The 22,358-nt window shown below is 45.9% G+C and overlaps 1 protein-coding gene across 2 annotated transcripts in view; it reads right to left on the bottom strand.

Annotated features, from left to right (window-relative positions):
- Positions 1 to 10,979, bottom strand: part of LOC148501808 (ovostatin-like) — a 56,554-nt gene extending 45,575 nt beyond the window's left edge. For both annotated transcript variants that reach the window (XM_088449988.1, XM_088449989.1), the window contains exons 1-2: positions 10,869 to 10,979; positions 454 to 637 (exon numbers count right to left, since the gene is read on the bottom strand). In XM_088449988.1, coding sequence (XP_088306114.1) covers positions 454 to 637; positions 10,869 to 10,939 — 255 coding nt within the window. In that variant the 5' untranslated portion in view covers positions 10,940 to 10,979. The remainder of the gene's footprint in view (positions 1 to 453; positions 638 to 10,868) is intronic.
- Positions 10,980 to 22,358: the final 11,379 nt, after the last annotated feature.

Here is a 22,358-nt window from a genome sequence, read left to right as displayed (position 1 = left end):
CTCCACCTGTGGATCTTTTAAAATGTGCCAGTGAGTAGTGAATACACCTGCTGGGTGATCTGGAAAACATGACATGAGTGGGATCCCGAGGACCAGGTCTGAGAGCCACTGGTCTAGAAGGTGCTTGCTAGGGTAAATAAGTAGAATATATGATTGGTTGCTACAGGCAACCACTCCATTTCTAAAAGCCCGCATTTTAGTAAATATACCCCTAAGCATTGTATGCCGACACAGCTTATGTGCATGACTAGCTATAAACTGCCATTTGGCAAACAGAACTTAGAGCCAGGTAACTGCACGTTGGCTGAGAAATACTGTGGTTCTTGGAAAAATGTATTGTTATACGGTACCAGTCTCAGCCACGCCCCTTTCTGTCCCAACAACACTAATAAAATATGACTGTCAGTGTATAACATGTTATGTGGATTGCTCACTCTCAAGTCTGGTCCTTACCTGGTAATCATTACATGCAAAGTATGTAGGAGTAGCGACATCTACTGCAATGATGGTGGTATTCTTTCCATTGTATTCTAGCACTACATTGAGATCTAGGTGCTCGCTGCACTCCACAAGGTTTACACAGAGCTTTCCGGTTTCTCCACTGTTTAGCTTTGCGGGTGTGCTCAGGACATATTGCCTAAGAGGATAAGAAAAAAACAAAAACAAACAAACATACATGATGAATGTATGAATTTTGTAGCGTCCGACACCTGTATATGCATTAATCTGCTATCAATAAGACAGGAGCCAGACAGCATTACTGTGCTGCTGGGGGACCTTGCACCTTCAATTATATAAAACTCAAACTTGTGGTTTTCTATTGCTTCAATACACCTCTGCAGAAAATATTAGAGGAGCCTCTGCACTGCCTCAAATCCTAGTCCTAGAGCCGACAGGCACTAAAATCCGTTGCGGCTCTGTGGAGGTCTGACCTCCACGGGCCTTTCTCCAGTGGAACGCTGCGAAGCACCCCCAGACTTCCCATTGCTACAGAGCCATACAAAGCCCCCAAAGGTTCCCTGTTACACTGCACGATCTCCACTTACATAGAGGAACACACAGTACCACTACTTAGCTGACGTGAGTGAGTGTGTGTGTCTCATTACCACCTGGTGCACCACAACACCCAGCATACCAAATTGTTCCAGGCTGCATCTAGCATCGTGAACGGATAAAAAAAAAAAAAAAAAAAAAAGCAGCGCTTCAATTAGAATATTAAACAATTTAATTTGACCAATTTCTATCAAATACATAAAAAAAACAAAAAAAAAAAGCCCATAAACAAAAACTGAATGCTGGGCAACAAACATTTAGATGCGATGAAAAACACAAATAACGATTTCAGACATGCATGTCAAAGTTCAAACTCCCGATAATGGAAAAACCCTTTTGTGGCACAATATAAATATACTGGATGAAGTTCAATAATGGATTAGAATGGCAATTGAGAGTGAATAGATATTACCAGTTTGCAATGTAAAATGAAAGTCTGTAGGTCTAATGACTGGCAATGACCCATACACTGGAGTCTTCTTTGGGCCTGTGAAGAAATACTGGTATCCTGCAGGGACGTGTAGGTCTCTTATGCCAATTCCACTGCCGTCATCCCCAGTGAGGGAGGAAGGTAGTTGCAATGCCAGTGGGTCATTGCCAGTCATTAGAATGTTTGTTGTCCAGCATTCAGTTGGTTTATGATTTTTTTGATGTATTTGGTCAAATTAAATTGTTTAATATTCTAATTGAAGAGCTGCTTTCTTTTTATCTTTCCATTCATTATCAAGGAGTCTTACTATCTCTTTAGCAGCCGCTTGGTTAAACCACGCTTGACAGCACTTTATTTATTTTGCATCTAGTATTGTGTTAACCAGATAACCAGGTGGCTGTAGACTCTGTGGTTAATAAGTAAACACCCTAGTTAAGCCCCTCTGATGTGTGGACTCCCCTACATATGTACACATTGTATTCTAGCACTACATTGAGATCCAGGGGCTCGTACACAGGGCCCCATTTAACAAGGAACTTAAACACTAGGGTCATATTTTGTTTAGCATCACAGTGATACAAACGAATATGCCACCGGTATTTATCCTTAGCCCTCCGACGAGGACCAGCGATGTCCTTGTTTGGCGGGGTTTTTTGCTCAGCTGCTGGCAGCCCATCACTGCCAGCGATGGGCTACTCAGTCATGTGCGACGGTCAGTCTGCGCATGACTGCTTAACCTGGAAGGCTTTGCTAAAGCCAGAAAGGCTGCTGCCGGGTCCCCATTGCCGGCAATGGGGGCCGCCTCACTCGCGACATCCAAAGATGGCACGAGCAATGCAGTGAGAAAGTGGTAATCTTAGAGGTTTGTTAAATACAGAAAGGATGATATAACCCCCTTTGGTGAGTGCGAAGGGGGTTATGCATAGTTGTTAAATTGGGCCTTTAACTTTTATGGCTGGATTCTGGGTGTTTTCCAAAAATCTCCTGCTTACCTTCCCTTTGCGGAATGGCCCGCTGTCCCCATACACTAGTACGGGGACAGAATTAATCAAGCTCAAAAATTTAAATTTTTGGAGCTAGACTCCGGGAGCATTCGCCATCTTCAGATAGCAAATGCTCCCGCTTGTGTATAGCAACCCGCTCCTCCTCTATGGGAAGGCAGTCTGGGTTGCGATGAGGGATCCCTCCGCCCCTGTCTGACTTCTTCCATTGGACGTCTGGGCTCTTATGCACATGTGTGACCTGTAAGTCGCGCATGCGCAGTCCCGAAAAGTATCACTGCTCCGAAAAGGTGCAGTGAAGCAGCTCACTGAGACAGCTGAATTCACATCAGCTGTCACCGCACCAATAATGAATTGCTCTAGTAGCCGTGGAGAGTTAGAATGTTAATCATCTGGGTCTGATAATCATGAATAGGCCCCTTTATATGTCCATAATGTTGCATTTTCCTGTAGCATATTAAAAGCCATCAGTGCATCTCTAGAAGGAAAGACCAAAAAAATAAAATATACATACACAAATTAGAAATATTTCTCTAGCTGTGGGAACACCACACCTAGATCTTCAAGAATTAACAATGGCGCAGTGCCTATCCTGCACCCTATGCTGGATATAGGACACTACATTATAAAAAAAAAAAAAGTTCATTTTATGTACAGTAAAAACAATGAACATTTTCATTATCCATCATACTAGCCTCACCCACAATTAAACATTTCTCCATTTATCACAGCCACACCCAATGCCACTTTCCCACAGTATTCCCACTGCTGCGATTGCTCCAGTATTAAATACAGGTGTTTATGAATCTTTTACTACAGTCCTTTGTGACATTTTCTGGGGCTCATTATATTCCAGTTTGTTCCCATAAGGAGCTAAAATAGACAAGAATTTCTACATTCACAAAAGGTCAGACTTAAGGAATACTTGCCTACCCTCCCAGCCGGGAGCCTCCAGAAGATCGTGTGCTGCTCCCTGCCCCCCAGAAAGGCAGGCAAGTCTCCCGGCCTCCGTGACATGTGCCTACCCTCCTCTTCACATGGCCGTTAATCTTGGCATTGTGAAAAGGGGTGGGTCCACAATGACACAGCCACACCCTAAGCCCATTTGCAGCAACACACCCCCCGCTGTGAAAGAGATCGCTCCCTCCCAGATTTTGACACATCAGAACAAATAGTTTAAAATGTATCCAATCACAATGAGCGTACCCGTGGGTTGTCAGTCATATCTTCAGATCTTGCCTACTGTAGGCAAGATGTGCTAATCTCGTACACAGCACACGCACGATAGATAGTCTGTCAGATCGGACACTTAAGCACCATATCGTGTCCTGGAGTGCTGGGGAGAGTTCAAGGGAAACCATTCACATTTTTGCATCATGAGCACAGGTGTGTACCCACCTTTGGATAGACAAGCATAAAAACAGTTTCGTGCCTCCCATCCATCCCAATTGTGGTGGTATAGTCCTGATTTCCAGTGGAGAGTATAGCATTCAAAGACTAGAGGGGCTGGGTATCACCCAGTGCGAGGAGAAACAGGGGCCTCTTGAATCAAGGTGTGGCCAACAGAATAAGTGGCTTCACATCGGAAGCTTTTTTTTGTTAACTGCAATTTGGACCGGCAGTTCCAGGAAGAGACAACACCTCCCCCTCCAGTATATTTGGGCAGCAGCCACCAGTGTACATAACTACAAAAGGTAGTTTAGATTCAGGAATCCACTTAGGATAAGAGACATTTGAGACACAACATAGTGTTAATATATACATGGGACTCCACATAGTGACACAGGAGCGATAGAGATATGTGCCCCAAAAAAGCAACTTGCCCTTTCAGTGAGATATTTGGAGTCGGTCCGGTAGATTAAGGGGTCTATTTACTAAGCAGTGTTAGGAGAGAGTGAAAAGTGATAAAGTGCCAACCAATCATCTCCCAACTGTTATCTAACAGGCTGTGTTAGAAAAATGACAGTTGAGAGCCGATTGGCTGGCACCTTATCACTTTCCACTGTCTAATACCGCTTAGTAAATAGACCCCTAAGTCAGACATGTCAGCAATCCTCAGGTCTATACTGATGAAATATTGACATTGTCATTGTGTCAATGCATTTCTAAAAGGTATCCATGATGCCAACGGTAATGTCAAAATTTTAATTTGTTTATATTTTAATCAGGTTGACATCCTAACTTGACATTCTGGTGTGGACATGCTATTGCGTACCACAGTCTTCCATAGACAAGACCCCCCCCCCCCACCCATTAGTTAGTAGCAAAACCTTCTGTCACCCAGAGCAACTGGGTGAGAAAGATATGTGGATATGGGAGGCTTTATGATTGCTACAGCACAGTTACTGTAAATGGGGGGGGTCATTGTCACACCACAGTCAGCAGCATTAGTTTGCTTAATCCAGGTGATCAAATACTTGCAGTTTACAGGATTAGTTAAAGATCATTTTCCAGATTACGGACTTTAAAACATAAGATATTCAAGCAATATGCGACGTAGCCAACTCCAAGCAGAGTCTGCAAAGTTTGTGCATAAAGGGAAGCAATGCAAGCTACATGATAAGGAATTCAAAGTTTATGAAAGTCGCTCATTGTTACAGTACAGATGTTCACCAAGTGATATGAATTCAAGCGGCCATGGATGTTTCAGTTCTGACATCTCATTAACACATCAAAAAACAAATACATTACCTAAACCACTAACATGCTGCCATTAATGTGTGATAAAGTGATACCTTGCAGAATGAGTTTTAACTGTGTCCCACTAACTGCAAGGAACTGAGGGCCCGATTCAGAGCCGCTCGTAAGCAGCCGCTCATTCGCTCCGAGTGATGTTCGCACATCTGCGCATGCGTATGGGTCATAATGCGCATGCACCAACCAGTCATTGCGGTCGGAAATCGAGCGCTCGCAAAATAGCGAGTGCCTGCTAATTTGAGTGACAGGTTGAGGCGTTTGTGGGTGGTAACAGGGGAAGGTGCTTGAAAACGGGGAGTGGAGATCCGAACGCAGGCGCGCCAAATGGTCAAAACGGGAGTTGTAAGGGTGTGCATAATTAACAAAGCAGCGTCATCGGCCACGTCACTTAGTTGTCTTAGCCTGAACTGTTCGCATGATTGCGGTAGGAAAATCCAACCACAAGCACTGCGAGCAGTTCCAACCACAAGCACTGCGAGCAGTTCCAACCACAAGTACTGCGAGCAGTTCGATGTACTCGATTAATCTAATAGCAGAGATGACGTATGATGCGACCGGCCAGGGGGCGTTTTTACAAAATAGCAAGCGCATATTTCGTTCGCTCGCTCAGACATAGAGGAGTCAACAGACCGCAAAGAGCGAGCGCTCTATTTAAATATCCGGCCCCTTTTTCTGAATGAGCGAGGGCAAATAGCGTCCGGCTGTGAATCAGGCCCAGATACTGCAAAGACCTAGGGATGGCCATCGGCTGTAGATAGTTTTGTCATTGGTGGTACAGAGCTTCTTGAAGGTGTTTTTTCTCCCATTTACTTGACGCAGAATTAACTCCACTCCCTAATGTGACCCATAAAGCCCCACCCCCACCTCTGATTGGCCTTCTATCTGGTTAGTTGTAGACCAGGGCTGATCATCAGTGGGTGAAACCACCACATGTCAACAGTTTCTTACCATCAAAGTTAATCACTATTGGTGCCATTGATGGTTGATCCACCAATGGCAGTCCCTAAAAAGAACTACAACCCACACAAAAAAAAAAAAAAAACACACACAGGGGGCTTAATTAAAGGGAGTGCATGTGGTTGGAGAACCTCAAATAATGTAGAATGATTACTGTATGAGAGTTTGGAGGAACCAGTGAACACGAAAGTTTTGTTGTTGGGAGTTGAGCCGAGAAATAGCAGAGAATAGAAGTTGTTTGTTTAACTTGTCAGTTTACTGGAGTTTCTTAGAGTGGGAAACATCCTGGTTAGAGATATGATGCCTGTATAGAGAGACAGTCCCTCCATAGTTTTAGAGAGTCTACAGAAGCAGAGGAAGCTGCCCAAGAGAAATCCAGAGAGCAAGAGAGACTGCTAGGACATTAAGAATTCCAGTGTCTGCAGTACCCACCTTTCAGAAGGGAAACTGGTTTGTGCTCGCCAACTTGCAGAATACATTTGGTCATACACAAGTATCCTTTTGACTGCTTTAATTACACAGGTCAGCACTGCAACTGTATTGTTTAAGGAAAGTCTTCCATTCTAGGTGTACTCTAATTTTGTGCACACAGACTCGAATGTTACCACCGTTCAAGAAATTACCATAAGTGTCCTGGACATTGATGGTGGAAACCTTCAATTCGAGACACAATCCTGAATGATAGTTTTTTGCAGTACGGTATACATAGGTACTTTAATGTATAGCTGAATACCCCTGGTGTATAGCAAGTGGGATTGCAGGACAATTCTATAGGAACATTGAATAAGTCTGTAGAATAATTTATATACGGTAGTTACTGAGAAAGTCAGTCTTTGATAGTTTAATTTATTGTACGTAACCAATGCAGTATGAAGGTGATTATAACAGTGGACTTGTTGATACTCAGATAGGTGCGGTCTCTCCCTCTCAGTAAAAGTTCCACACTGATTTGATCCATTTCTTGTGCGCCAGTTGAGCTAATCAGTGAGCCCGGCACCATCTGAGAGTAGGCTACCCCTGGATTACAGTCTTTGGGCTGTATTCAATTGTTATAACGCGCCCGATCTCCCGTCTAAAGTGACGGTAGATCACGGGGAGCTATTCAATTATCGCAGTTCTTCGTGCTGATCGCGCCCAAAGTGGTCAGGTTTAGCTGAGTAAAGCGGCTACCCCCGACCAAAGTGCTGCGAAGTGGCGTTTGGGCGCCCAAACAAGTTACTTTTCGCCCGTTTCAGTTCACACCCTGCTGGGGCTGCGAGCCGATAGTGTGCCGGCAGCTGATCGTGCCCGACAGGAGGAACAATTGAATAGCTCCTGTTGGGTGCAACAATTAAATTCCGCCCTTTGTGAAGTGAGCTGTTGGTGGGGATTGAGCGCCAATATTAGACTCGACCTAGACAGGCAAGTGAGTTGAGATAAGAGGTCCATGGGATAACCTGTAGGGACAGATTCCTAGTCGGATGCAGTCACAGCAATCCCTGATTCTATTGCCACTTGTCGCATCTGCGACTTTATTGCTAATGTTGCTGCAGAGCCCTTCCCTGGTGTACACCCATGCATCCAAATGGACAAGGGCCAAGACGCCCTGGCATACATAGAAGCTGAAGTGCATCGCCGTACACATCAGTCGCACCTTCGAAACCTGCATCAGCTCCATGGCAGGTTCAGTTTCCCCATCAGAGTATGGTTATTGGGTTATTGTGTCTTTAGAATCTAGTGCATTGAAGCAATTGAGAAACTAAGTTTCCCCTAGTAATAGCCAAAAGGGTGCTGCAGCAGACCTATTTCACGGTTTGAGGGTTATTACTCATTAACTAGCTTATTGCAAACTACTGTTTTAGATTTGCCATATTCCATATTTGCTGAATTGCCTGTCATTTGCATGGAGATTATTATTTCTTCATACAGTGATCTGCTCTGGACTTCTTACACCCCTTTAATAAGTCTACTTTATTATTATATATATTATGTCATTTTACTGTACTGTGTGTACAAGACTGGCCTCTCTGCTACAGCATGAGGTTGATAGAGCTTGTGGAGTCCTTGCCAAAGCAGCAACTAACATCTCAGCTGTAAGGTAGAATTTAGACCTCACTCATCTGCATCCAAACCAACACCAGCAAAAGATTGCATTAACTACTGGAATGCTAGCTCTGAGAAGCTACACTTCTTGGAGCTTGATAAATTTGCCCAGACCACAGTCACAATGGACTACGTTGACTGCGTTTGTTACGGTAGCCTCTTAATACTTTATTTTGTTGGGGGGGGGGGGGCGCTACACTTAATTTATGCCCAAAGAGCCCAATAGGCCCCCCCCACATAAATTATCAATGAAACTGCCAATCAGTTTGAGTAGACTAGTGTGTTATAATTATTAAATGCCCTCTGCTGGCAGTCTTATTAGAAGAGACTGCTGGGCATATGTAATAGAAGTTGTTGCCCAGTATTTGGTGCCCAATGTCAGGAGGAGCCTCAAAAGTGCAATGGAAGGAGAGTGGGGGGTAGTAGTGTTAATTACCAGAAATAGTGGAATTCCCCATTAATCACCAGTAGCATAGTTACCAACTAATCGTATCCAGGTACAGTGCTGCCAATCCGGTGAATCAAGCACATTGTACACACAGCTGCCTAGCTGAATGGGGGTAGCAATGAAGCAGTGGCGTGTGCACATGAAGGGGGTGTAGTCATGTTAAATGGAGCCATGTCACATGGTCTATTCAGCACTGCTCAAGCGTTTGGCTGCCCCCAGCCTGTCACATCTCCTATAAATGGATGGCTGGTAGCCCGGCTCTGAGGGGGCAGCAGTCACTGGAGCAGACATCCCAACAGTGCTGGTACTGGGAAATAAATCCTGATCCCCAGGACTGTCCCACTTACATCAGGAGAGTTGAGAGGTTGCAATAAGCCAGTAAATAGGGTTCTATACTGAACCAGGGAACACACACCCCATCATCCACAGTAAGACAAACTGAAAAGCTGGAACATTGGGTGGAGACTCGGGAAGGAAGGGAACACAGCAAAAAAACATTGGGCAGGGACAGGGGATAGCAACAGCAACAACTACTAAATATCCTCACTATTAGCATAATATACACAGATCAGCAACAAGTACAAATACACACAATGTACACTAATGCTCCACATTTTCTACATCTTATTGCACATGCTCTTCTTACATAGTTCATTAGAGAAATTAGGATCTATAAGTGTTCCAAGCCTTGGAGGGGGATAAATTACCAACCAATCAGCTACTAACTCATGTCACAGGTTGTGTTTGAAAGAAGTTAGGAGCTGATTGGTTGGTAGTACTTTATCTGTCCACTTTTACCCTCTCCAAGGCTTTGTACATCTATTCCATTGTCTTTCCCATCTAATGTGTAAGTATATCACCCAGTAAAGTGATTTCCATTAAAGTAAAAAAAAAAAAAAAAAGGAATTCTGCCATGTGCTGTGATTGGATCACTAGAGAGCACAGATTCAATTTATTACCAAAGAGAGAAGATCCAATTCACTGGAGAGAAAAAAAATAAAACAAAACATTTTCGCCAACTTCATAAGTGGTTCTCACTGGAGAAATCAGTCCTCTACCCGGAGACCTGTTTGGTACGATGGGAAAGTACCACTGAGCTGTGAAGTGGGGGGGGGGGTTGGGTAGAGCTGCCTAATACAATTTATCAAGCTACAAGTGAGCCAGTATATCTCTCTGGACAAAACAGTTTCTCCATATCAGGCTTATGTTGTGCAATGATAGCGCTAGTTCCCCACCCCCCACTCCGGTGAGCAGACTGCAGCTATTAAGGGAATGTTTAAAATTTTGTTGGGCACAGTCTGGGCAATATCCTATACACACCATGAAATAAAGCACATAGCGACTGACCCCATAACAGACTGCTGGGGAGAAGCTCGTATGCCTCAGCTCTGCCTGCTCCATCCCCTTTACACTTAACCTGATCACCATCACGGTAGCCTGGGCCATACCGGCAGTAGTCAGACCACCCGACTCGCCTCTTATCACAAGTAATGGGAGTGCTTGGCTGATTTCCACACATCACTGGGAGTGTGGAGGAGCTTGGCCATTACATTGCCCCCAACCACAGCTACCGCTGACACTGAGGACCCATTCTGCATGTACAAGGTTGGCACTTCCACCTCTGGTAACGAACACTCAGCCTGAGGCCAGCACTTTGCGTGCCTCCAGTGCTGTCACTCTAGTAATATCAAAACAGTTACCTTGTGAGACAATCTAATGGGCATGTGCAGACCTAGTTACTGTGTGACAGACTGCTTGCTTAGCCTAATAATAAATAATATCTTGAACGTGGATGTAGCCTTCAATGTTTCTAAATAACAGACCCCTTTACACCGTGATCTAATTAACAATTTTTTTGTTCAGGCATGATCCAAATCCAGCATTAAGCATACAGTTATATAAGCTGCAATAAACTATTAAAAATCAAGAACTCCCAAAAAATATTTAACTACTACACTCACAGCATATTTATAGAATTCCATGTACAATAATGAAATTTGACACACAGTATCTATCAAAATGATTGATTACTGCTGTGGGGACTGGGGCTCTTTATATTATGGGTGTCCCTGGAAGGACACAGGCTGAATAATCAGACTGGTTAATGTGAAGCTGCACAGCCTTGAATGCAGGACACAGTGTACAGCAGAGACAGCAGAATGTAGAACACTGAGGGTAGAACAGAACTACCATGACTTACGGCTCTGAGCTACCCTCAGTGATGAGGGACAGCAGGGTGGTAACACTCAGCAGCAGTCTCCTCAGGCCCATGGTTGCAGAGTCCTGACAGCCTCTACAGCTGCTGAGCACTGACTTTATACAGCTGACACCCTGCAGGAGTTACCTCCTATTTGCATTGTTTCCTCATTTCACTAAGTACAAACAGCAGACAGGAGAGGGATTGGTGCACACATGGGAAGTCCTGGGAAAGCCAGAAGTTATTATGGCTGTTTAAAGGGTCAGAGTTACTAAAGGTAAATTAAACATGTTATGGAAATGTTAATTATATGCATACTTGTACTCCCAGACCACCCTGCTGCCCTCCCACTTCTCTTTCTTGGGAAGTGTGGAAGCCAATTCATGTTTTCAATGTTGGTGGCCATCGACCATCAATGGTTAGCAATCATCGATGGTCTGATGGCAATGGTGAAGGTTTTCGCCATCGATGGTAGGCCACCAAATGCAAAAGAAAAAATTGGTGACTGGCGGCCCTGCTGTGTGTATGTGCGGGCCGCCGACTGCGCATAGTATAACCATCGTGCAACTCTGAATCAGGCCCACAATTGCAAGCGGTGGGAACAAAACAAGACGCATATTTCTTCTACCTATGCAGAGATGCCCACAGACACGAGAAATGCGCCTGAAGTCCCATATAAGTAATAGTAACAGATGCTCCAGGAATATGGCACTAGTTGTGGCTTCACCGTGCACACTATAGATGCTCACATGCACACAGTACATAATTCATCCTAGTTTCAGTAAGTACCCGGAAGCGTAGATAGTTAGAAACAAAAGTCGCTTGGAGCCTGTGAAACACAAATTGAAGAACAAAACATAAAATGTAAAGTTTTTAAAAGTCTACACTAATAAATATCAGCCGCCTTCCCCTTCCCACACAGAGGGCCTGATTCAGACCCGCTCGCTAGCAAGCGGCCGCTCGCTACAGACGATGTTCGCTAATGTGCGCATGCGTGTAGTTCGCAGTGCACGTGCGCAAACTAGTACGAGTATTCGGATTTTGCCCGCTCACCCTGCAAAGACAGCCCAGTGGAATGAGTGACAGGAGAGGCCGTTTGTGGGTGGTAACAGGGGCAGGGCAGTAGTAACGGGGGGAGTGGAGTTGCGGACGAGCATTTCAACGCCGTTTCTGGGGCGTGCATAATTAACAGGCAGCGTCATAGTACATGTCACCTGGTTGAAAAATACACTGAACTGCTCGCAGTGCTTGTGGTAGGGTACAGTCAACCGCAAGCGCTGCAGTCAGATCCGATGTAACCCGATGTACCGATGGTTAAATACACGTCCTGGAGATGACGTACGCTAGTGGGCGGCTAAAGACAGGCTTGTGGGTGTCTAGAAGCACAAAGTGATCGCTCGCCAAAACATAGTGGGCGTGCTTATGCCTTGCCGTGCAAGTGCTGCCTTGACGTCACTTAGCTGAATTTCCATATGCTGGGAGCAAGCGGCCGCATCTAGCGAGCGGGTCTGAATCAGGCCCAGAGTACAAACATGCTTTTCCCGATTTTAGGGGGACTCGTCCGGTCTCCTGACAGACTTGGCTAGTTTCCCATTGGCACCCAAACGGATATTGATGACACGATGTGCGTCAACCTCGTCCCATCCCAGCAACAGTTTAAGAGAGGAGAGGGCCTGAGATGTGCAGCCTCCGTGCTGGGCTCCCTCCAGCGCAGTAGGCTGGGGCTTGTGCCAGAGTCTACTGTGCACCTGCCAGGATTCTCCAGTAGGGGCTTGAAAAGAAGTTGGCAAATATGAGTAGGAATCCTGAATTTTTTATTTTTTGTAAACATGTTTTCAGCCGGGGACGTGTCAGGGGCGTGTCCCGCCACCCCCCTTCCTGCAGCTGCACTGTATGTGTATGGGCGGTCTGCAGACCGCCCGTACACACTTGATAATGGACAGATATGTCTGCAGATATATCTGTCCATCGGCTGTGCAGCACAGCCAATGCGATATGTCTGTCTGTGGGGGACACACAATTACCACCGCTGTAAGTAGTGGTGCACATGCGCTGCTTTTACGGATGTAAGAGCGCACGCACAGCACTGATTACAGCTGCGGTAAGGTAGAGCAGGGAGGGAAAACTATCTATTTCCCGTAAAGTTGTCAATGTAAAAATGACAGCTTTTGGGAATAGATACTTATGGAGAGGAGGAATAATGAATTCCTCCTGTAATTAGGTATAACTCAAAATCTGCTGCGGTCCCTCCTTCATACATTGGGGTGGTAATTATTATTTGTTGGTATTCTCCGAAAGCGTGTGCTTTCGAGGAAAATACTGCAAATATTTAAAGATGGATCGGCTCATTGGAGAGAGAGAAATTATAGAAGTTGCCCCAAGAAACCAATCAGCTTCTAACTGATATTTCATAATTTTTGTGCAACTTCTCCACCTTATCTCTCTCCACGGCTCGATACATCTAATTATAACTTTGAATTATTCATCTTTATTAATAAAGGTTTTATGCAGGAAATATATGTGTATATATTCTACCAATTAATATACTGTATATGTTAAGCCTTCATAATCAGGGCCAGTATATTTATATAGCATCCCTCCCGGGCGATGCTATTTATATATATATATATATATATATAAGTATATATACATACATATATATATATACACTTATCGGTAAGTTGCAGCATAGTATTTATTCCAAACGTTAGACAATCAGTGCAACGTTTCAGTGCCTATATCATGACGACACTGTCGTCAGGCGTAAATACACCAGAAGAGGCCACCGGTGGCATAGGCAGAGGCAGATCGCGTGGAGGAAGACCACCCAGGTGGCGCAGGATGTAGTGATTATGAGCTCACATCTGGAGAAGCTAACATTCTATCCAGAGGCCTTTCTTTTGTTGCCGACTAATTCACCAGATAAATTTGAATGGTTAATTGAAAAATATCGTCTTAACCGTCAGCTCAAAATGAAAGAAAATTTTGCAAAAAATCCTCCTACCCCGGCAAAAAGACCTGCCTTACCACCGCCATTGGCCAAATTACAGCCAAGATCAACCTTTGAGCCAGTAATGTGTTTCCATATGATCTTTTATATATGTGTATGTTTTTGTTGTATCATTATCCCCTTGGTGATGGGAGCAATATTGTATGGCAGTGATGATGTAATTTAGGGGGTCATTCAGACCCGCTCGTGAGCGTCAGGACGCTCGCAAGCGAGTCGATGTTCCCCCACTGCACATGCGCGCGACGGAGGGAGCTCCGTCGTGCGCATGCGCGAGACCCGGCGAGCGACCGGCTCTCCATCGCTCCGGGTCTCGCACCAAAGGGGGCGTGCTGTCGATGTTGATTGACAGCACGCCCCCTTTGGTGGGCGTGCCAGGGGCGTGCCTGCCAGACGGAGGCGTTCCCATGGGAACGCCTACCGTCTGAAGCCGACCCCACTGACATCACTAGTGATGTCAGTGGGAGTGATTTTGGCTCTGAAAGAGCCAAAATCACTCCTGGGCTTGCGGCAGCGAGACCCTACTGCAGGGTCTCCGTCGCAAGCCCGATGGTCGCGATGGCCAGAGCGTTCAGCTCTGAATCAGGCCCTTAGTTTGCACCCCCTGGTTTGGTGGTTAGCCCCGCCCCGGAAGGTGTTCACTTGTAACATGGTGTCTGTATTTAAGGTATGTTTGTATGTTAGCCTGAAGACAATGTTGCCATGATAAAGGCACTGAATCGTTGCTGATTATCTAACTTTTTGGAAAAAATACTTCTCACAAGTCCTATGAGTGCTGCATCTTACCGATAAGTATCGAATTTTTACATGCGGATACCGAGACATATTAATTGCTCCCTAGAAGAGCCGGACCCATTGTTGTGTATATATATATATATATATATATATATATATACACTATGAGTTGTCAATGCAACAACTTTTCCTAGTTATTGTACATTATTATGTATTAGTATTGTTCGTTGACATGAGGCCAAGTTATAGATCACATTAGATGTCTCATTTTGGGAAACTTTAAAACATTTGTGTTTCTTCATATAAGAACACGTTTATTAAAAAGCATGTAAATAAGGACTCTGCTGTTGACCTATTTAAAAAAAAACTTGTCTGTGTTTCATGGAACTAATTAAAGTTATGACTTGTGTTGTTGGCTAATAAAAAATGACTGTAATCATAGTAATTGGCACATATGTTTGTTCGTTATAGTAAGCTAACTTAACAACTCCAGCTTTTCTTACGTGATTAACACGGAAGTGTCAAATTTCTTATATTGCAACACGGCGATTTCAAGAAACTTGGATAAACCAGTGTGACTTGTAACCGACACATATTAATCTCTGATAGTAACTATGAATCCATCATGGACAATTGGGCACTTGGGGGGGGGGGGGGGTCAGTTGTCCAGGTTCGTTACTTGACCTCCAATCACCTGAACCTCTGTAGTTCCGCAAACACTCACTGATTTTTTGGAGAGTAAAGGCGTTAGTAAAACAGACTCATCTTTGCTGGACCAATTAGCATGCAGAGGAATGATGGCCATGGCCTGTCTGCAAATGCTTTATCCCCCTATAGGCTGCTGGTACCACTGCCAGGACTGGGGGTGCAGGGCTGTGTCCTTGCAGGCTATGGCGCTATGGGCAGTGGTCCTCTCAGCCCGTGCTTTGTGCAGTGTTGGTAAATAATACCATTATTGTCACGGGTTGGTGTGGAGCTGGACCCGGAGTGGAGTAGGATGGAGAAGGAGGTGGTGTTGTCTGATACTGGAAGGCAGCCGGTCGTAGCAGGGTATGACTCATTAATAGGATGAGGTGTCAGGAAGCACGTAGGGCGAGATGTGGCCGAGGTAAGGCAGGAAAAAACTCAGCAGACCGGGGTCGGCCGGGCGACCGGCAGGTGGCGGGTCTCTGGAGGCGATTAGATGCTCTGGAGCTGGACTGATACAGGTTATGAAGGGAATGCACTGAAACACACTGGAACTGCGGCACAAAGGAGCAAGGGAGCACAGGGAACTAGCTCACAGCATACGCTGTGATAGACGTTGCACTGGCAACCAAAGGACTTCTGGACAGCCCTTTAGTACCCTCAGGTAGTGCAGGATTGGTTACTAGCCCTCCCTGACCATGCTGTAAGCTGATTGGCCCAAACAGACACCTGACCAAAATCCAACATGGCCGCGCCCAGCAGTCTACAGCGCGGCAGCGGTGTCAGTATCACCCCCTCTCTCCTCCCTCCAGCTGGAGGTTCCCAGTCTGTGATGACTCACTGTGCCCAGCGCCGCTCTCCAAGACCCCGCACCGCCTCCGAAAGCCCCACACCACTGCGCCCGGAGAGGTGGGACCCGCGATCCAGGTAGCCTCTCAGCACTGGACGTGACAGTACCCCCTCCTTTAAGGGTGGCCTCTGGACACTTCTTGGGTTTACCAGGATTCTATGAGTGAAACTTGAGTACCCAGCAACGCTCTTTGGGCCCATAACCTCTCCAATCCAATAAGTACTGAAGCTGACCGTAATGAAAATGAGAGTCCAGGATTTGTTTAACCTCAAATTCTATGCCCCTCTCAGTGAGAACTTTGGGAGAGCGTGGCAGGACTTTGCGAAAGTGATTCAGGATGAGAGGTTTTAATAGAGATGTGGAATTTTGAGATAGGGTGGAAGTTTCAGTCTGTAGGCCACCGGATTAATTACTTGGATAATGGGAAAAGGACCGATGAACCTGGGAGCAAACTTCTTGGATGGAACTTTGAGGCAAAGGTTACGAGTTGGCAGCCACACCAGATTGCCCTCCTTCAGATTGGGCACCGCTCTTCTCTTCTTGTCATCCCCAATTTTGTAATGGTCAGAGGCTTTCCGTAGGGCAGAATGAACTTGAGTCCAGATTTGCGAAAATTTCTGTAGTGTAGCGGTTACTGCTGGTACATTGAAGACTGGCAATTCTTTGAAATCTGGTACTCTGGGATGCCGACCAAAGACTATGAACAATGGGGTTTGACCTGTAGATGAATTGTAGGAACTGTTGTGAGCAAACTCTGCCCAGGTTAGAGTGTCTGCCCAGTTGTCTTGGGATGCGGACATATGGATCCGTAAAAAGGTTTCTAGATCCTGATTGACCCTTTCTGTAGAACCATTGGATTGAGGGTGATAGGCCATGGAGAATTTTAGTTTCATTTGAAAAATGGAACAGAGGGCCTGATTCAGAGCTGGACGCTTTTTCAGAGCGCTCGCTCTGAATCAGTGCCCTCCCTCTCTTTTTTTAGAGTGGCCTCCTGGCCGCTCGCATAGCTGTGGGTGACCACCCACAGTTATAGCGAGCAGCCAAAAAGATGGTCACGATGGTCAAGACCATTGCGACTATCGGGCTTGCGACAAGACCCTTGTGGTAGGGTCTCATCTGCCACAAGCCCTGGAGTGCTTTTGGCTCTATCAGTCTATAGCGCGGCAGCGCTGTCAGTGTCACCCCCTCTCACCTGCCTCCAGCTGGATGTTCCCAGTCTGCAATGACTCACCATGCCCAGCGCCGCTCTCCAAGACCCAGCACTGCCGCCGGAAGCCCCACACCACAGCACCAGGAGAGGTGAGACTGCGATCCAGGTAGCCTCTCAGCCCTGGGCGTGACAATTATGCTCTTTTGATTAGTCATTTATTGCTGCTGAATTACAGTACTGTGCACTGCATGAATAGGTCAGTATATATATAAGAGACAGATACAGTATATACTTATTGATCTCCTCATACAGAGCATACAAACAGAGGCAGATGAAGAGGGGGTGGGGCATATGCCCTGGGCTCCCCTTTCTTAAGGGGCTCCACGGATCATTATTTAGAACTGTGGAGCTAGACTGCCTGTAGGACGTTATCTATCCTTAGGGCCTTTGAGCTACATAGCACATTAGTCTCCAGCCACTGGGGTCCAACACTATCTGTTGCACACAGCATCTCTATTGATGTAACAGAAGATAATGGGGAAATATTGTGTTGTGTGTATGCATGTACTTCTGCTGTATTCCCTATTTCATATAGGTTGTGCAGTAATTTAAGCCTAAGGTGGGGAGGAGATGGGGATCATAACTGAATGCAAAGCTAACACTGCAGCTTTGCCCAGTAAAATTATAGTGACAGACAGTAGGAAACTCCCATACTATACATATTTGTACTTTACAAACTACTGTGATGACTTTTCCAGTGGAAATTATAGCCATGAGGGCTTGCAGAATCACCATCAGCTAAATACCTTTTGATACCACTATATACCTGAAAACTTACCTATTGAGTATTATATGCTCCACTGTTTCCAAGCCCTATGGCGTTCCAGAGACGCTGATGAGTTGTTATAGGGCAGGGCACATAGTGTCTGGTGACTTGGGATAGACTAGTAGCAGTGAGAAGATCCGTGATGTGACTGCGTTTGAACTATTTTAGTGTAATGGAGAAGATGCTGCCGTGGAAACCTTATACTGTCTGAGGGTGGCACGCTACTATTGCTTACAGATCTCGATGTCCAACAACAGAGGCTCTCCACCGTGATGGTATAAATTACTGTTGCTGGTTACCTTTTAGGATATCCTGGTATCTAGGGGTGGTAATAAAAGATATGTCTTACCACGGTGGCTCTTTCTCATATGAATAATGGACCTATGCTGGTCACACACTTCATTGTAGCCCTGGTTGTGGTAAGATCCAAAGTATATCACTTTTTGTCACATGGGCTGTATATCATACAGTAATCATCCACCTCTAAACTGCTTGATCACTGATGATGTCATATATTGCCATCCTTCACCATTTTGACTATCTATCTTCATTCGTTGGAGCGTCTCTGGTCACGGGATCCATCTGAAGATTAACGGTAAATCCAAGCATCCATTTGTGGCATGATGACTTCTTGCATGTCCTGTCCACCCATGTACCCCGCACTCTGAACTCTTCGCCTGAATCAGAGTTGTGCGGTAATGCACAGTCTCGGGGAAGTGGCTGTCTCTGCAATACTGTACAACTAATCTGCTAATGCAGCAGGAGGCGCCTGGTGTAAGTAGAGGCCTGAATGCTGCGTCCTAAGATGCCGCATCAGATCTCTTGCGAGAGAACCTTTGAGGTTAGTCACAGTGCCCCTTGCAGCTCCGTAGCCGAGGCCAGGAATTCTAGAATGGAGGCTGGTCCCGTCCATTCCCTGACCCCCAAATGGCCGCAGCCTGTCAATCAGGCTGCAGCTTTGGGGAACTGTGAGAGATCTCGCAGTAGCACATAAGCGCATGCTCAGTACCGACCCTGCGCAGGCGTCAATCTACCATCGGGGTAATACACAAACCATGGTGATTGCGTACTACTCTGAATCAGGACCTTTATGTATTGGGGTATGATAACATAGAAGCCTATGCAGAGCTGAAGGTATTTATATTGTTAAAGCGTAGCATGTTTTCCGCATTGCTTATGTCCCTGAGATAAGCTTGTGCTAGTACAAGAGATGAAGAGTCATATGCATTTCCAGCGCATCTATCCCTTATGACTGTAGTTGCAATGCTGGATTGTAATGGGGCGTCCATGAGCCTGCATTGTCAAAGTTAAGAGAGGGCGTACAGACGGAACTGCGGACTAGGCAGTCCTGGATGTAAGTGTGAATGCACCTGTTTGAAGAGGTAGTTTTTGCATCTAATAAAGGACCGTTGCAAGTATACAGTGATGATAACTAGGAGCGGATCAGACATCCACATAGGGGGCAAGTACATACATGTGAGTGTGCGCATTTTTCTCATGCACACAGTTCGGGAGCAACATCCGCCCGATATCTGTCTAATGCCTAATTAGGCACATAAATTTCACTTTCAATTAAGCCAAGGGTCCAGGCTGCCAAGTAATCCCTATCTGTGAGCCAAACAGCAGCAGCATTCTGGTAATATAAAGAAACAAAGCCACATGTGCAAATAAAGACTTGATTGCTTTTGGATGGAGGAGAGTTAGGGATCCTGCAGAGGAAATAAAAGAAAGCTGCTAATGGAAGCTGATATATACAAAGGTTGGGGATGTAGTCGGGATACTGACGGTCTTAATACCGGCGCCGAAATCCCGACAGGTCGAGATCCCGGCACCAGTATCCCGACCGTCGTCGGCATCCCGAAGGTAAGTATCGGGGTGTTAGGGGGAGGGTAGCATTAGCTAGCAGGGTTAGGGTTAGGCACTAGGGGAGTGTTAGGATTAGGCACCGGGAGGGAGGGTTAGTATTAGGGTGTGGGACGGGGAGGCTAGGTTTAGGCACTGGGGGGGAGGTTAGGTTTAGGCACCGGAGAAGGGGTATTAGGTTTAGGGTGCGGGGAGGGGGAGGTTAGGTTTAGGCAGTAGGGGGTGAGAGTTAGGGTAGGGGTTGAGCTGCTGAGAGAAAGACATTTACAAGCCAGAGAGGGATGCAGAGAGCCAAACTACATAGAGATCCAAAAGAGACAAACTACAGAGTTACAGAAAAATCCAGAGAGTCAAACTGCAGAGAGATTCAGAGAGCCAAACTGCAGAGAGATCCAGAGAGCCACACTGCAGAGAGATCCAGAGAGCCACACTGCAGAGAGATCCAGAGAGCCACACTGCAGAGAGATCCAGAGAGCCACACTGCAGAGAGATCCAGAGAGCCACACTGCAGAGAGATCCAGAGAGCCACACTGCAGAGAGATCCAGAGGGGGCGATTCAATTGTTTTTTTGGGCGTGATAATTAATGAGTGCCCAGTTTGATATTCAATTGTTCTGGGCACTCATTAATTATCGCCCTATTCGCCGCTTAAAAGACGAGGTTTAGCCATCTAAAACGGCTAAACCCATCTTAATTCCTGGTTAGGGCGCGCTACCTGCGGTTAGTGCGCCCTAACCAGGGTGTTCAGACACATTTCTGCTCGCGCACTCCTGAGTGTGTACAGAAATGCCGACGCCGGCGGCTATCGCGCCCTGACAGAGCAACAATTGCTCTGTCGGGCGTTGTAAAAAAAAAGCCGCCGGCAGAACAATTGAATTCCCCCCAGTGAGTCTTAACTGCAGAGACATCCAGAGAACCAAACTGAGGTGAGCAAGAGAGCAGTTGGTACTTGCAAGACCACAGTTAGTTCCGCTGTTCCAATGTACAGTAAATTGTACCAAGCTATGGGATGGGAAGATTTACCCTGTCACAGACAACAAGTTGGTCAGATTAAATTATTTCTTTATACACAAGCATTAATCATTTGTGAGAGACAAACATTGTTTCTGCAATATCTATCAGTGCTGCAATGGTACTATTTAAGCAAAGACTTGCATTGCAACATGGTTTAGCCCAGGAGCAAATTACAGTACTTCTGTTTTTGCTCTTACTCTTAATGTACGGATTGGGTATGAGATCCCGGCAAACGGATGCCGCTGGTCAGAATACCGACAGCAGCATCCCGACAGTCAGAGTCCCGTCACCCATAGGGACAGACGGTAAGACTAACCCTTACCCCTACCCCTTCCTCCCCGGTGCCTAACACTAACCTCCCACTCCCCACACCCTAAACCTATCCCCTTCCCCGTAGTGCCTAACCCTATCCCTCCCCCTAACGCCCTATACCTATCATCGGGATTGTGGCGGTCGGGATTCTGGTGCCGGGATCCCGACTCTGTCTGGATTTCGGCGCTGGGGTTTCGCACGGCGGGATGCTGACTGCATCCCCTAATGGGGTTGGGTATGAGATCCCGGCGTACATCCCCTAATGTACATAGATTAAGCAGCTCAGTTTGTACCACACTTTTTTGACCCTACAGGAAGCTTATTTCAGTGAAACATACGTCCCAAATACTATCCTCACACTTCTTTTCCTAATTCTGATTTAAAGTTGAAAGGTGACGTGATTTTCTTACATAAGCACTTACAATTCACTTTGCAATCTAAGCTCACTGACTCGGCTGTTATGTAATTGTAATTATAGCATTATGTGGATTTGCAGGTGGTCAACATGTTACGTTGGCTTCAGTAGGTGTCCTAAATACCTCTAAAGCTGGGTAAACACTAATAGATATATCGCCCATTCATTTGAATGGGTGATATATCTATAGTGCATCGCCGGATGAGTACAGCGGATATGTCTGTGATCGACGTTATACACAGACATATCCTGTCTGCTCTGCAGCACAGCAGATGACTAATAGATTTGAAACATATATCGGTTATCTGCTGGTGTGTATGGACGACCGGCCGATCGCCCGTACACATGCTGCGGGGACCCGGTGGTGATTGACAGCTCAACTGGGCGGGTGATTTAAATGCCCGCCCATTTGAGCTGTCAAACCTGGCACATCAGGGAGATGAATTGGAGGTGTGTATACACTTAGCAATCGTCGGATAGGTTGGCGGGTCGGCCAAACAGTGTGTACCCAGCTTACAGTTACCTTTTCAAATTCCAGTTAGAGAGGACAATTAGGGGAACTTTAATACCATTTCTTATCCATTTGGAGAGCTCTCAGATTCCATCTTGCTCTGCTGCACCTGAAACTTTTTTAG

The sequence above is a fragment of the Taudactylus pleione genome, unplaced genomic scaffold, assembly GCF_031769625.1.
Source record: "Taudactylus pleione unplaced genomic scaffold, aTauple2 ptg000502l, whole genome shotgun sequence".
Classification (NCBI taxonomy): domain Eukaryota; kingdom Metazoa; phylum Chordata; class Amphibia; order Anura; family Myobatrachidae; genus Taudactylus; species Taudactylus pleione.
Note: the sequence above shows the minus strand (reverse complement) of the source record. Positions and strands in the feature narration are given on the sequence as shown.